Source organism: Pipistrellus kuhlii, unplaced genomic scaffold (genome assembly GCF_014108245.1).
Source record: "Pipistrellus kuhlii isolate mPipKuh1 unplaced genomic scaffold, mPipKuh1.p scaffold_m20_p_51, whole genome shotgun sequence".
In the NCBI taxonomy this organism is placed as follows: domain Eukaryota; kingdom Metazoa; phylum Chordata; class Mammalia; order Chiroptera; family Vespertilionidae; genus Pipistrellus; species Pipistrellus kuhlii.
This window is the reverse complement of record NW_023425553.1, coordinates 351,017-365,905: the sequence shown is the minus strand read 5'-3', so window position 1 is coordinate 365,905 and position 14,889 is coordinate 351,017. Positions and strand designations below refer to the sequence as shown.

The 14,889-nt window shown below is 51.9% G+C and overlaps 2 protein-coding genes across 2 annotated transcripts; both read left to right on the top strand.

Annotated features, from left to right (window-relative positions):
• The first annotated feature begins 482 nt into the window (after positions 1-482).
• Positions 483-1,639, top strand: UBL4A (ubiquitin like 4A). Its single transcript, XM_036415728.2, has 4 exons — positions 483-643; positions 819-924; positions 1,129-1,343; positions 1,456-1,639. Exons 1-4 carry the CDS (start codon positions 575-577, stop codon positions 1,564-1,566), a joined length of 501 nt encoding a protein of 166 aa, XP_036271621.1. The 5' UTR covers positions 483-574; the 3' UTR covers positions 1,567-1,639.
• A 6,531-nt stretch (positions 1,640-8,170) lies between these two features.
• On the top strand, positions 8,171-9,758 carry LAGE3 (L antigen family member 3). Its single transcript, XM_036415730.2, has 3 exons — positions 8,171-8,679; positions 8,934-9,062; positions 9,492-9,758. The coding sequence occupies exons 1-3, from the start codon at positions 8,513-8,515 to the stop codon at positions 9,604-9,606; spliced, it is 411 nt and encodes a 136-aa protein (XP_036271623.1). The 5' UTR covers positions 8,171-8,512; the 3' UTR covers positions 9,607-9,758.
• Positions 9,759-14,889: the final 5,131 nt, after the last annotated feature.

The following is a 14,889-nucleotide window of genomic DNA, read 5'->3' as shown; positions in this document are numbered from 1 at the left end:
TAAAAGTGGCCCTCTGCTCTCGAAGGAGCCGTGGGAGAATGAGAGCGGAGGCCTGGCTCCCCGCCTGCTGCCAAGTTCACTTGGCTTCCGGCCGCCAGGCTGGGATGGAGGAGGCAGAGAGCCAGTGGCCGGTGTGGCAAGCTTGCCAGGGCGGGGCCCTGTGTGGATCAGAGAGGCAGACTGGGTGATGGCACCACGACCAGCTACTCATGCGGGGCGAGCCAGGCCGTTCGCAGGGCGGGGCGAGCGGGCTCTGGCCCTCCCTCCTGCCCACCCCCAGCTCTCCACGGAGCCCACCGGGCCCAGCTCGGTCCTCCCCGTCCTGGCAGACCCTCCTGCCCGATCGCAGGACGGGGATTGCCACCCGGGGCGGCCCCTGGGCGGGGAGGAAGCGGGACACCGGAGGGACGCCGCCTCCGGGAGCCACGCGGGCAGGGCGGGCCGGGGGCGGGGCCAGGGCGGCGCCAAGGCGGCGGGCGCGCCCTCTCGCGGCTTCCGGCGGCGGCGGGCGGTTCCGGCGCGCGCCCGGGGCGGCGGCGCGCGGCAGGGGGCTGCGGGGTGCGTGTCGGCCTGGATGGACGCCGCCGCGGCCGCCATGCAGTTGACGGTGAAGGCGCTCCAGGGCCGTGAGTGCAGCCTGCAGGTAGCGTCCCCTGGCCCGCGATCCCCTCCGTGTCCGGGGCTCCGGGCTGGGCTGAGGGTGGGGAGCGGGCGGGCGGGCGGGCGGGCGGGCTGGCAGCCGCGCTGGGGAGGCCGGGAGAGCCGCCTACATCGGGGGCCGCGGGCTCAACCCCCGCTCCTGCCCTCGGCCCGGCCAGGTGGCGGAGGATGAGCTGGTGTCCACGCTGAAACATCTGGTCTCCGAGAAGCTGAACGTCCCTGTGCGCCAGCAGCGGCTGCTGTTCAAGGGCAAGGCCTTGGCAGGTAACGGGGAGAGGAGGTGAGAGGGGGTGACCGGGGAGCCCCTGCATGAGATCGCGGTCGGGTGTCCAGGCCGAGCTAGGGCTGGGGCATCGGCCACTGGACTCTCGGGGCGGTGGCTGACCCCTCCTCAGCCAGATGCAACAGCAATCCCCGAGGCCGCCCCCACCGCCCTTGGTCGTGACTTCATCGATCTCTTTTTGGCAGATGGGAAAAGACTCTCCGATTACAGCATCGGGCCCAATTCCAAGCTCAACCTCGTGGTCAAACCTCTGGAGAAGGTGTTAGTGGAGGAAAGCGCCACGCAGAAAGTGGCAGAGGCCCCGCCCCTGCGCCCACCCGCCTGGCAGCTCATCGCCAAAGTCTTGGCCCGCCACTTCAGTGCCGCCGATGCCAACAGGGTCCTAGATCAGCTACAGAGGGTGAGAAGGGTAGCCCCAGACGTCCGCTCCTGTCCCAGCTGCTCCCACCTGCCTCTGGCCTGGTGTCCCCCCATGGGCACCCCCCCGAATCCCCCTGGCCTTCTCTCCTCAGGATTACGAGAAGTCCCTGAGCCGCCTGACCCTGGATGACATCGAACGTTTAGCCAGCCGCTTCCTGCACCCCGAAGCCACGGAAGTTAAGGAGAAGGGGTTCTCTAAATAAGATTCACGGAGTGTGGGGATGAGCCCGGCCAGGCTGCCAGCTGCATGTAGCATTAAATGTGTTCTGATGTTGCGATTTGGCTTATAATCCTAGCTGGTGGGTACCCAGGAACTTGTACCCGGCTCTTGAGAGGTGCCAGGCACCGCTGAATGCACTTGACCTGGGTTGGCTCCTCCACCTCGAACAAAAGGTGGGACGGCCGAGACTCCTTGGAGCTCCAACCCGAGTCCAGCCAACTTCTCTAAGTGCCTCCGGAGGAGAAAGAGAGAGGGGCTGTCTGGAAGATGCCGAGGGCTGGGCTTGGGCATCTGATGTTGTGCCCATTGAGACTAAACCCTCAGGCGATTCCTTTGCAGACCTCTGGCAGGTCCGGCCTGGGTGGGGGGCCGAGTGCCAGCCAGTCCTGGGCGCCCCCAGCTGCTGCAGCCAGTGTGCACGCGATGAAGGAAAAGCAGCTTGGGGAGTCGGGGGTGAACATGGCCCAGCTCTGTGGTGTGACCTCAGGCAAGTCCCTGTGCCATGTTGGTCCCCAGCCATCGACTCTGCCCAGTGAAGGCCACTCCTTAAGCCTCACTCAGTTTCCTGACTCCAGACCCGGGGCGGAGCGGGGTGGGTGTCTGCAGCGGCCCTCCCCTTTATGTCCCATAAACTGAGGCCAGAAGCCAAGCAATAGCCAAGCGTGGCCCAGAGATGGGGTGTCCTGGCTCTTCCTGTCAAGCTCTTCCGTGGGCACCCTATATACTTGACCCCCGCTGGCCACGGGTAATTCCTGCTCCTTAAGGATGACAGGTGACTGGCTTGAGGTGACTTGGCAAGGCAGCGCCAGAGCCAGGCCTCAGCCGAGCCCCCATGCCATGTGCTCACCCCCAGAACGGAAGCGGACCCTCCCCCACCACGTGTGCACAAGGGCTTTCACTTTGCACTCCCCCCCACTGCCCAAAAGGAAACCTCAGAGTGCCAGGGAGTGGGCAGAAGCACAGCCTGGTGGCACCGGTCCTCCCACCTGCCTGGTATGTGGGCACTAGCGTTCACCCAGGCGCCTGCTCCTTGGAGGTCACCCAGGGCGCCTGAGGCCGGAAGGAAGCCGTGTGCACACGAGGATGGAGACCCAGCCCTGCCGCCCTCCCTGCCTGAGGCCCTGGGCTGGGAAGACGGACGGAGGCCTCTGGGCCAAGGATTTGAAGAGCGGATGGAAGCCCCCGGCCCCACCTGAGAGCCGGGACTATCCACCAGCAGGGCCTGCGTGGGAGCCCGTGTGATCTGGCCGCTCACGTGACAGACTTGCCAACGCCCTCCTTTATTCTGAGTCAGGAATTCTTATGTTGACATTTTCAATAGCACTAAAGGTGAATGTGAGACTTGGATCCAAAAAAGAACTCTTTTCAGCCAGGCTGCTTTTGGTTTCCAATCGTTGGTTTAACCATAAAGGGAAATTGGTTTAAACAATAAAAGGAAACTTCACCGGTTTACAAAACTGAGACGTCCAGGGGTATTGGCAGCAGATGAACAATTTCACCAAATACCCGATTTCTTCCTACCTCCCCTCTGCGCTCTGCACTGTCTGCTTCACCCCAGGCCGCCGCCTCAGGAGCAAAGATGGCTGCCTGCCGCTTCCACGGGCCCCTCCTCCATAGCCAGCACCTTCTCGCCCACCCCGTAGCATAGCTTCTTTCTCACTTGCCTCCAGCAAATAAACTCATTTTTATTGGTCAGAACTGGGTCGTGCCTCCAATCATTTTGTCCAGGGGCGGGTTGCGGTGGGCAAGGGGGAGGCCAGCCCCGCTGGGCGCGCATGTGCTGTGGATGGGAGCGGGAATTCTCAACAAAAGCCAGGTCCGCCAAAACCGGTGTGGCTCAGTGGATAGAGCATCAGCCTGCGGGCTGAAGGGTCCCAGGTTCGATTCCGGTCAAAGGCATGTACCTTGGTTGTGGGCACATCCCCACATGTACCTTGGTTGGTGTGCAAGAGGCAGCTGGTCGATGATTCTCTCTCATCGATGTTTCTAACTATCCCTCTCTCTTCCTCTCTATAAAAAAATCAATAAAATATATATTTTTTAAAAGCCAGGTCCTTGGGAAGGGGAAATGGGGTCCCCAAGTGGCAACTGTCGCTGCAGGGGAGTGACACGCAGATGCACGTTTCAGACCCTCGAGGTGGTCTTTGGGTTCTTTGTGACATTTCTCCCAGCTTGGGGGTGACGGCCATCTGGGGGTTAGGAGACCTCTGGGCAGTTGGACATGGGGCTGGGGAACTGAGCAGGGCGAGCAGGCAGGATGTAGAGACGGGAGTGGAGTCCTGGGCGTGTGATGGAGCCTCCGTCAAGGGAGAGCTGATGGAGCCAGGCCCAGTCTGATTCCAGAGCCTTCTGCAGCCCTCTGTGATCTGAGTTACCTGTGACAGGACACCCTAGAAACTGTGAAGACGGATGAGGTGGCTTTCCAGAGAGGGTGGCGTGAAAAGGGGAGAGGACTGGGCCTTGAGGAACATCACCAACTGGAGATGCAACCCCAGATGCAAGGCCACAGGGAGAGCCAGCTCAGTGTCAGACGCCAAGAATGCCCTTCCAGAGGGCTGCCAAGAGGCAAAGTGAGGGCAGGCCAGAGCCTCTGCTGCATCAGTAACCAGAAGGTCATTGGCCAGTGTGGCTCAGTGGTTAGTGTCAGCCTGTGCACCAGAGGGTCCCGGGTTCTATTCCTAGTCAAGGGCACAAGCCTGGATTTCAGGGGCACATGCGGGAGACAACCAAACGATGTGACTCTGTCACGTCAAAGTTTCTCCTCTCCTCCTCCTTCTCTTCCTCCTCCTCCCCCCTCCTTTTCATTCTCTAAAATCAATGGAGAAAATGTCCTAGCTCCTCGGATGAGGTTTTTTTTTCTTTTCTTTTAAAAAAATATATATTTTATTGATTTTTTTAGAGAGGAAGGGAAAGGGATAGAGAGCTAGAAACATCGTTGAGAGAGAAACATCGACCAGCTGCCTCCTGCACACCCCCTACTGGGGATGTGCCCGCAACCCAGGTACATGCCTTAACCGGAATCGAACCCAGGACCTTTCAGTCTGAAGGCTGACGCTCTATCCACTGAGCTAAACCCATTTTGGCTTTCTTTCTCCCTTCCTTCCTTTCTTTCTTTCTTTTTTTTTTAGGTCATTGGTGATTTTGGGGGGAGGGATAGGGGCAAGAAGCAACTACTGTATGGGGAAGGGAGGAGACAGTGACAGTAACTGAGGACCCCTCGTTTTAGAAGCTTGTGTGTGGCAAGACAGAGATGGGCAGGTTGGGGAAGAGCAGGCAGGAAAGGGAGAAAATGCTACAGCAATGAGTGATGGGAAGGGACCAGGAGGCTGGTCCAGGCCTCAAGCTGTCATGAGAAGATACGGGACTGCATGTGAGGATGGAGCAGCCTTTGCCCCTAGAGTATGGGATGGCTCCATGGACACCTGCAGGCCCCAATGCTGAGATCCTTCAATAGGTGTCAAAATGTTTACTGCAGCCTGGCCGGTGTGGCTCAGTGGTTGAACCTATGACTTAGGAGGTTACGGTTCGATTCCCGGTCAGGGCACACGCCCGGGTTGCGGGCTTGATTCTCTCTTATCATTGATGTTTCTATCTCTCTTTCCCTCTCCCTTCCTCTCTGAAATCAATTTTTTCAAAAAGCTTATATTGCCATCCCCAATTTCAATCCAACATCACAGTTCTTTGCCACCTTCCCTTGTTCCAAAGTGAGAATTTTCATTCCCGGAAGCATGGATATATTTACTCATTGGCTCTGCCAGCTAGAGTCTGTCTTAAAGCACACCCAAAATAGCTTCACAGTCACCTCATCGCTGCCATTGCTGACAGCAAACACCCTCAGAGTGAAGCCAGTGCCTTTGGTCCTGAGAATATATCTGATGAAGGGAGCACAGCCAGACAGCTGAGTTTAAAAGGCACTTGAATCCTTGTCGTTGTGCGGTTTTGTTATAAATTGGATAAGCAGTTAGACTCATTTTTTTAAAATTCAACTTCAGCATGTGATTTTCTCACTCTTTCAAATGTATTTTGGGGCGTTTAAAATACTTACAGCCTGGCTGGTGTTGCTCAGTGGTTGAGCGTCAACCTATGAACCAGGAGGTCACGGTTCGATTCCTGGTCAGGGCATATGCCCGGGTTGTGGCCTCTGTCCCCAGTAGGAGGTGTTTAGGAGGCAGCCGATCAATGATTCTCTCTCATCATTGATGTTTCTATCTCTTCCTCTTCCCTCTCTGAAATCAATATAAAATATATTTTAAAGATTTTACAATGCTTTGCCGGAACCGGTTTGGCTCAGTGGATAGAGTGTCAGCCTGCGGACTGGAAGGTCCCAGGTTCGATTCCGGTCAAGGGCATGTACCTTGGTTGCAGGCACATCCCCAGTGGGGGCTGTGCAGGAGGCAGCTGGTTGATATTTCTCTCTCATCGATGTTTCTAGCTCTCTATCCCTTTCCCTTCCTCTATGTAAAAAAATCAATAAAATATATTTAAAAAAAAGATTTTACAATGCTTCAATGTCAACAGTACATTCTAAGAAACCCTATACCCATGCCAACCTCCATAGGTGACTATTTTCATCAGTTTTGAATTTCTCCTTCCTATCTCTTTTTTCCCCAATAAGTGTGTGTGTGTGTGTGTGTGTGTGTGTGTCCTTTGCACTTTGCTTTTTTAAAAGTTTTTTTTTATTGATTTTTTACAGAGAGAAGGTGGGGGGAGAGGGTGAAAGGGTTGGGAGCCAGAGCACCCAGGGCTTTTTATAAGCTACAACGAAGACTTTGGATTTGATTCCAAGGGAAATGTGAAATAATTTTAAGATTTTAAGCAAAGCCCTGTCAATGTTGCTCAGTAACCACCTATGAACCAGGAGGTCACGGTTTGATTCCCAGTCAGGGCACATGCCGGATTGTTCCCATGTACCCCTTTTTTGGGGGGTAAATTTTTTTTAATTGATTTCAGAGAGGAAGGGAGAGAGAGAGAGAGAGAGAGAGAGAGAGGGAGGGAGAGAGAGAAACATCAATGATGAGAGAGAATCATGGATTGGCTGCCTCCTGCACGTCCCACACTGGGGATTAAGCCCACAACCTGGGCATGTGCCCTGACAGGGAATCAAACCATGACCTCATGGTTCACAGTTCAAGGTACAACCACTGAGCCATGCCTGGCTGGGCAATAAAAATATTTTAAGCAGAAATTTGATATGATGTGGTTTATATTAAAAATTAAGACCTAGCTGGTGTGGCTCAGTAGATGGAGCGTTGGCCTGCAGACTGAAGGGTCCCAGGTTTGATTCCAGTCAAGGGCACATGCCTGGGTTGCAGGCTCGATCCCCAGTAGGCGGCGCACCAGAAGCAGCTGATCAATGATTCCTTCATCATCGATGTTTCTATCTCCCTCTTCCTCTCTGAAATCAAGAAAAAAAAATATATTTTTTAATGAAGACCTGGTTCTGCTGTGCGGAGAACAGGCTCTAGAGGAGCAGGTGTAGAGAAACCCAGGTAGAAAGCTGTGGAAGGAGTTCAGGGAGGTGGTAGCTCCCACTGGAGACTAGCAATGAAGACGGAGAGAAGTGGGCTGCTTAGGCTCTGTTGAAATACAACAGGATTTAAGGATACAGTTCAGCTTTTTGTCCTTCCTTATGATTACAAGGAGGAAAATAGAAAACTAGCAATAAGTTTTAATCAAAACTTATTGTTGATTAAAAATTCACATAAGCCCTAACCAATTTGGCTCAGTGGCTAGAGTGTTGGCCTGCGGACTGAAGGGTCCCAGGTTCGATTCCGGTCAAAGGCATGTACCTTGGTTGCGGGCACATCCCCAGTATGAGGTGTGCAGGAGACAACTGATCCATGTTTCTCTCTCATCGATGTTTCTAGTTCTCTATTCCTCTCCCTTCCTTTCTTTAAAATATCAATAAAATATATTTTAAAAAATAAAAATTCATATAAGGTCACTGTCAGAAATGTTTGGGAATACACAAAAAGGAAACTATCACCCACAATGCTATCAAACAGAGATAAGAAACATTTACTTTTTGGTGTATTGCTATAGGATTTCAATGTATGTATTGAGTAGTTTACTAAGTTGAGATTTTAGTGACTTTAGATTTGCATTCTGATTTTTCACATGACATTAGCCCTGTTCCCACTGCCACTACTTCATGTCAGGTCCTTATCCTTTCCTTCCTTGCCTCTGTGCGGGCCTCCCTGCTGGCAGGCTAGATTTTCACACTTGCCTACTTAGTGGTCTCTCTGAAAGGCAAATATTGTATGATTGACACATCGACCCCTGTAAAGCCACTTTTGGTTTCTCCTTCTAAATGGGCGACGGGGGCAGAGTGCAGAGCAGTAGCTCTGTGGGCTATCCGACCCCACCTCCCTCCACAAATCACTACAAAAACGTTGAGCCACATTTCTTGGGAACATTGGGCCCAGAGAAGGGACTGGGTGGGAAACTAGCCCCCTGCCTGATGGCCTCGCACGAAGTGTGGGGGGGGAGGGTTTGCGCAGGCGCACTGAGTTACACGTCACTAAGGGGCGGGGCATTATGAGGAAGCGCGCGCAGGCTAGGCAACCAATGACACATCTCCCGGCAGAGGCAGGGCTGGCTGGGTAGGAACCAATCTCCCGCCCAACCGAATCGCGGGCGGGCGGGGCGTCTGTGCCGGAGCCCTGGAAATCCCGTTTAACTTCGCTCTTCAGGGCGGAGCTTCGTGAGAGAGTCCGCCACGGGGTCTCCCGGACTCGCGGGTGGCAGGGCCAGCGTGGTGGAATTGACCCCACAACTGGGGGCCTCCCTAGGGCCTGGTTACGCAGGCCTGAGGGGCGGAGTCAGCGCGAGGGGCGGGGTCAACGTAAAGGGGCGGAGCCTTGTTAGAACGCCGCTCTAGGGGCGGGGTCGAAGGCGGAGCTAGGCGGAGGCAGGCGGAGTCAGACGGCATGCACGCGGCGGCTTCAGACCGAGCCCGAGCCCGGGTCCGGGAAGGTGCGGGCCCCGCGGGCGATACACGCAGCTCAGATCCACGCGTTGCGCGAGCACAGCATGTCTCTGGGAGCGGGGGAGACGCCGCAATCCTGGACCGAAGGCCTGGAAATCAGCATACGTTGTATCCTACGGCGGGGGCACAGCGGAAATACGCCGCGGGCTGTGTTCGGGACCCACCGAGCGGGCCGAAAGGGGGGCAGAGATGGGCCAGGGGCAGTGTGGAGGGGAAGAAATGAGAGCAGGGGAGTAACGGGGTGGCTGGTGGGAATTAGGCCCAAGGGTGGCCTGGAGGGGGTTAGATTAGCCAAGGTGGCCTGGGAGGGGACCTGAGACCCAACGTCGATGTGGATGGTGCCTTAACGGAATCCCCACCAGCGCCCTCAGTGTGCCGTTCCCGTCCCCCTTGGAGGCAGAGATCGCCCGTGCATCCCTGGCCCCAGATGTGGAACCTCACGGAGAACTGGTTCAGAAGGAATTAGCTGTGGACGGTAGCGTCCTAGTGGTGTAAGCTCTACAAAAGGGGCGGGGAGGAGGCGGGGCAGCAGGTGGCAGGGCCAGTCACCGCGGAAACACTCAATTGTTAGGTTTGGTGCGTTCTAAGGGGTGTTGCCATGGGGACAGCAAAAGATTCAGTGCAGTGCCTGAGGGGCAGAGCAAGGAAGGGAGGAGTCATCATCTCTAACTTGAATTTCTTTTTTTAAAAAAATAGATTCCTATTGATTTCAGAGAGGGAGGGAGAAATGGTCCCGAAGACAGATGATGCCAATGACGATCAGCTGCCTCCTGCACGCCCCACACTGGGAATCTACCAGGCAACCCCCAAATGTGCCCTGACCGGGAATCAAACCGTGACCTCCTGGTTCAGAGGTTGGTGCTCAACCACTGAGCCACCAGGGCCTGGCTGATTTTCTTTTTTTCCCCTCTCACTTTCAGCCACTGGAGAGCTGAAGATTCTCGCCTCCTTCGAACTTCCATCGTGAACTTTCTTGACCAGCTTTCCCTAGTGATACGGACCATGCAGCGCTTCGGGCCCCCTCTTCCCCGCTGAGCCTGGGCTGGGAAAAGGGGGGGCTGAGGCCCAACCTTGTATCCAGGCCCTCATCTTTTCTTTGTACTGGCCCTTGGATAATTGTGGTCCACTTGTTTTGTTTGGTGCTTAAGTGTTTGTCACTACAGCAAATAAAAATGAGCTTCTCTCCCCTGTCTGAGTTTCTTTTCAACTACAGCACCTCCTAATAGTCTTGTCTTTGTCCCAGTGCTGGAGGGGAGGTCTGGGGATCAGGTATTCCAACACTACAAGGAAGCTAAAGACAACTACTGTGAACATTTTGGAATCTTTCCTTCTTTTCCTAGCTGTATTTATATAGTAAACATAACAATAATATAATTATAAAATTTTGCAAGGTTAGCATTTTAAAAAATATTTTTCTATGGGGAGGGAGGGCATGTTTGGGAATGGGGGGGGTGGGGATTGGTAAGGTATGTACACATATAATATCTTAATAAAAAAAGAAAAAAATAGATTGTGCTTTAAAAAATAAAATAAAAAATATATTTCTATTGATTTCAGAGAGGAAAGGAGAGGGAGAGAAAGATAGAAACATCAATGATGAGAATCATTGATCTGCTGCCTCCTGCACGCCCCCTACTGGGGGTGATCAAACCCGCAACCTGGGAAGTGAACGGAATTGAACCTGGGACCCTGCAGTCCGCAGGCCCATGTGCTATCCACTGAGCCAAACTGGCCAGGGCAAGGTTAGCATTTTTACTACTATTTTTCTTTTTTGTTTTTTATTGTTTTGTGTGTGACACATCCATTTATTGTTCCACTTATTTATGCATTCATTGTTTGCTTCTTGTACGTGCCCTGACCAAGGATCAAACCCACAACCTTGGCATAGTGGAACAATGCTGTAACCAACTGAGCTACCTGGCCAAGGCTTCACTAATATTTTTCATCTAACATGAACTTTTACTCTTTTTTTTTTAAGCCTCAGCCTAGGATATTTTCCCATTGGTTTTTAGAGTGGAAGAGAGGGAAAGACAGATAAATATTGATGCCAGAGAAACACATCAATTGGTTGCCTCCTGCACATGCCCCAATCAGGGCCTGGGCTGGTAGGTATATGCCCAGAACCCCTTTGTATACAAGCTGATGCTCTCTCCACTGAGCCAAACCAGCTAGGGCTGAACTTTCCCTCTTTCTAAAAATTCTTCAAAAGCATTTTTGAATGGAGGCATAACACATATATTATAATGTCATTATTGACTACATTATTTTCAATTTCTGTCCTACTATAGGTAATGATTCAATTGAATTCTTATTTTATTTTTAAATATATTTTTATGGATTCCAGAGAGGAAGAGAGAGACGGAAACATCAATGATGAGAGAGAATCATTGATCAGTGCCTCCTGAAGGCCTCCCACTGGGGATTGAGCTGGAATTCTGTACAGTGGTGCCTCGCATAAAGAACGCCTCGCACAGCGAACGCTGCACACAACAAACTTCATTTCATGATTCATACAACGAACTTCGTTTCACACAACGAAGTCGCCCGAGCTTCCACGACCGCTTTGCCCGAGCTTCCACGATCGCTGCCGATGTATTGCATCCTTCCGCGCAGGCACTGCAGGCAGTCGTTAGTCACTGCGCTTAAGTTAAGCACGTATCGCGGCAATCGTTCTTCATTACGAATTAAATCACGCACGTATCACGGCAGTCGTCCTTTTAAGTTAAACTCAATATTTTTTTTATATCATGATGTATCTAAATAAAAATAATAACAAAAAATTTATCTTTTTTATGTCATCTTAGCATATTTTATGCTACAGAACGAATTATTTTTTTTAACATGTATTGTTATGGGAAAACACGTTTCACATAACGAACTTTTCGCATAACAAACTTGCTCCTGGAACGAATTAAGTTCGTTGTGTGAGGCACCACTGTATATAAATCATTGCATGAATCACATGTGTCAAACACAAGGCCCGCGGGCCAAATCCGTCCCGCCAGGCCTTGCAATGTGGCCCGCACCGCGCTGTCATCACTGCACTCCGCTGCGTTTCCATCACAATGACAGTTTATGACTGTTCAGTAAACCATTCGGCCCGCGATTTAGGCTGGATTTTAGATTTTGGCCCCTTCTCTGATTGAGTTCGACACCCCTAGCATGAATGATTGTTTCCTTAAGATAGATTCCAGCCCTGACCGGTTTTGCTCAGTGGATAGAGCGTTGGCCTGTGGACTGAAAGGTCCCAGGTTCTATGCCGGTCAAGGGCATGGACCTTGGTTGTGGGCACATCCCCGGTAGGGGGTGTGCAGGAGGCAGCTGATGGATGTTTGTCCCTCATTGATGTTTCTAGCTCTCTATCCCTCTCCCTTCCTCTCCTTAAAAAAAAAATATATATATATATATACTTTAAAAAAAGATAGATTCCAAGAGGTAGACTTACTGAGTTAAATATTTATGAATTATTGTATAAAGCTCTCATGCTACAGTGCAAAATTGCACTACAGAAGTCCTAGCCGGTTTGGCTCAATAGATAGAGCATTGGCCCTCGGCTTGTAGGGTTCCAGGTTTGATTCTGGTCAAGGGCATGTACCTCAGTTGCAGGCTTCATCCCTGGCCCAGGTCAAGGCACGTGCGGGAGGCAACCAATTGATGTGTCTCTCACATCTCTATTTCTCTCTCTGTCCCCCACCTCCCCGCCCCCTGCACTCTCTCTGAAAATCAATGGAGAAAAGATCCTCAGATGAAGCCAGAATGCTGATTTTCCACAGCCTTGTCACTGTTTTGTCTCCTTGGCAAAAATTTGTTTGAAATCTAGTTTGCATGAAAAGAGCAAACAACCCCAAAATACGAAAAGCAGAGCTTTGTGGGCCCACTGGCCTTGACCCATGTCAGTGAAGCAAAGTGCTGGCGCAATTGGTGTAAGCCTTTCATTGGAAAGAATGAGCTCCCTGTAAATCATCTTGCAGCTCTCGCTAAACTTACTTATTTTAGCAGCTCTTTTTATAGATGCCATCGGATTGTCTGCAAGATGATCATGTTTTCTTAGAATAAAGGTGGCTTGCTTCCTTTTTCAAGTCGGATGCCTTTCAATTGGCTAATATCCTTTCTCGTTATGAGGTTGTATTTTGGTGCTTCTCTGCGTGCCTGGTAATTTTAGATTGGATGCCAGACATGATTTCATGATTTCGCCTGGAGTGCTGGCTATCTCTTTTTAAAATACTTAAAAAAAAATAAATATATATATATATATATATATATATATATATATATATATATATATATATATATATAATTGATTTTTTACAGAGAGGAAGGGAGAGAGATAGAGAGCCAGAAATGTCGATGAGAGAGAAACATCGCCCAGCCGCCTCCTGCACACCCCCCACCGGGGATGTGCCCACAACCAAGGTACATGCCCCTGACCAGAATCGAACCTGGGACCTTTCAGTCCGCAGACTGACGCTCTACCACTGAGCCAAACCGGTTTTGGCTAAAATACATTTTTATTGGTTCCAGAGAGGAAGGGAGAGGAAGAGAAAGGGAAACATCAATGAGAGAGAATCACTGATCTGCTGCCTCCTGCACGCCCCCTACTGGTGATGGAGCCTGCAACCCAGGCATGTGTCCTTGCCCAGAATAGAACTTAGGACACTTCAGTCTGCAGGCTGACCCTCTATCCACTGAGCCAAACCAGCTAGGGCAGTGCTGGATGTCTATGTAGTCCTAGACATGCTTTTGTGAGCTTTGCTAAGTGGCTTAGAAATAGCTGAATACGATTCTCTATGTGGGCCCTTTCTGTGTAGGAGTCATTGTCCCCACACTACTGAGGCAAGATCCTTCTGAGCGCCCGCCCGATGCCTCCCGAATCCTGAGGTCTGCCATCCTGGCCGCCGGGGACAGCCACCCCCAGTCCCTGTCCTGCGTGAGCGCTGGGCAGCAGCGCCTTTCACCCTGCGGTGGCTACTGCCCAGCCCCACGCAGTCCCTCACGCACGTGTGCTGGTCAGTGGTCAGCGGGATACTCCGGGGGGACCCTCTGTGGACACGCGGGGGTCCCGCCCTCTGCCACGCTTCCCTCTGGGCCTCCCCGCCCCAAACTCCGGGTGCGAGAACTCCAGTTCCTTCTCCTGAATGTGGGGTGGCCACTGGCCTCTGCCAGGAAGCCCCTCCCCACACAGTCCTGGGGCAGAGGCAGGCACACCTCCTGTTTCTCCCAGACAGCTCTGTCCTTCAATGTCTGACGCCCCTTGTCTTTACAGCCTGTGCTTCACATATTGTGTCTGGTTTGGGGGTTCTTTCAAGGAAGTGGCAGGGCCAGGGCAGTCCCTGTTACTCCACCGGTGTGAACAGTCTGCCACTGAGAGCTGGGAGCACATTGTGAGCTGGAGGGAGAGAGGTATGTCGATGGGGATACTGCTGGTGGTCATGACAACAGTGAAGCATCTCACCGGACAGCGTGCAGCTGCTGTAGTGGCTACAGGGAGGGTGTCTTTTTAAAAAAATCAGATTTTCTTTTTAAATTTTTATTTATTTCAGAGAGGAAGGGAGAGGAAGAAATAGAAACTACTATGATGAGAAAGAATCATTGATTGGCTGCTGCCTCCTACAGGCCCCACACTGGGGACCGAGCCTGCAACCGGGGCATGTGCCCTTGGTGGGAATCGAACCCAGAACCCTTCGGTCCATAGGCTGATGCTCTATCCCACATGTGTCAAACACAAGGCCCGCGGGCCAAATCCGTCCCGCCAGGCCTTGCAATGTGGCCCGCACCGCGCTGTCATCACTGCACTCCGCTGCGTTTCCATCACAATGACAGTTTATGACTGTTCAGTAAACCATTCGGCCCGCGATTTAGGCTGGATTTTAGATTTTGGCCCCTTCTCTGATTGAGTTCGACACCCCTACTCTATCCACTGAGCCAAACCAGCTAGGGCAGGGATGGTCACTTTCTCTTTACCTTTTTTTTTTTTTTAAAGAAATTCCTTTTTTAAAAATAATTCTTAAGACCTTATTGATGCATAGATGAGAATTTAGCTCTTTGACACCACTATCTACTGTGCTCTCCTCTCCCTTTTCCCCAAATGATTTTGTTCAATTCTTGGGGTTTCTTTTTCCTGCCCGAGGTTAAAAATCACCTCATTGGCTTAGTTTCTGCAATTTCACAATGGTGATTTTAAAAATAGGTACATTTTTGTTGATTTTAGAGAGGAACGGAGAGAACTAGAAACATTGATGATGCGCCATCAGCTGCCTCCTGCACTTTCCCGACTTGGGATTGAGCCCGCAACCCAGGCATGTACCCTGACTGGGAATC

Coding starts and splice junctions, on each gene's coding strand:
- UBL4A (XM_036415728.2), top strand. CDS start 575: ATGGACGCCGCCGCGGCCGCCATGCAGTTGACGGTGAAGGCGCTCCAG. Junction 644..818: donor GCCGTGAGTGCAGCCTGCAG/GTAGCGTCCCCT, acceptor CGGCCCGGCCAG/GTGGCGGAGGATGAGCTGGT. Junction 1,344..1,455: donor TCCTAGATCAGCTACAGAGG/GTGAGAAGGGTA, acceptor TTCTCTCCTCAG/GATTACGAGAAGTCCCTGAG.
- LAGE3 (XM_036415730.2), top strand. CDS start 8,513: ATGCACGCGGCGGCTTCAGACCGAGCCCGAGCCCGGGTCCGGGAAGGT. Junction 8,680..8,933: donor CCTGGAAATCAGCATACGTT/GTATCCTACGGC, acceptor AATCCCCACCAG/CGCCCTCAGTGTGCCGTTCC. Junction 9,063..9,491: donor GACGGTAGCGTCCTAGTGGT/GTAAGCTCTACA, acceptor TCTCACTTTCAG/CCACTGGAGAGCTGAAGATT.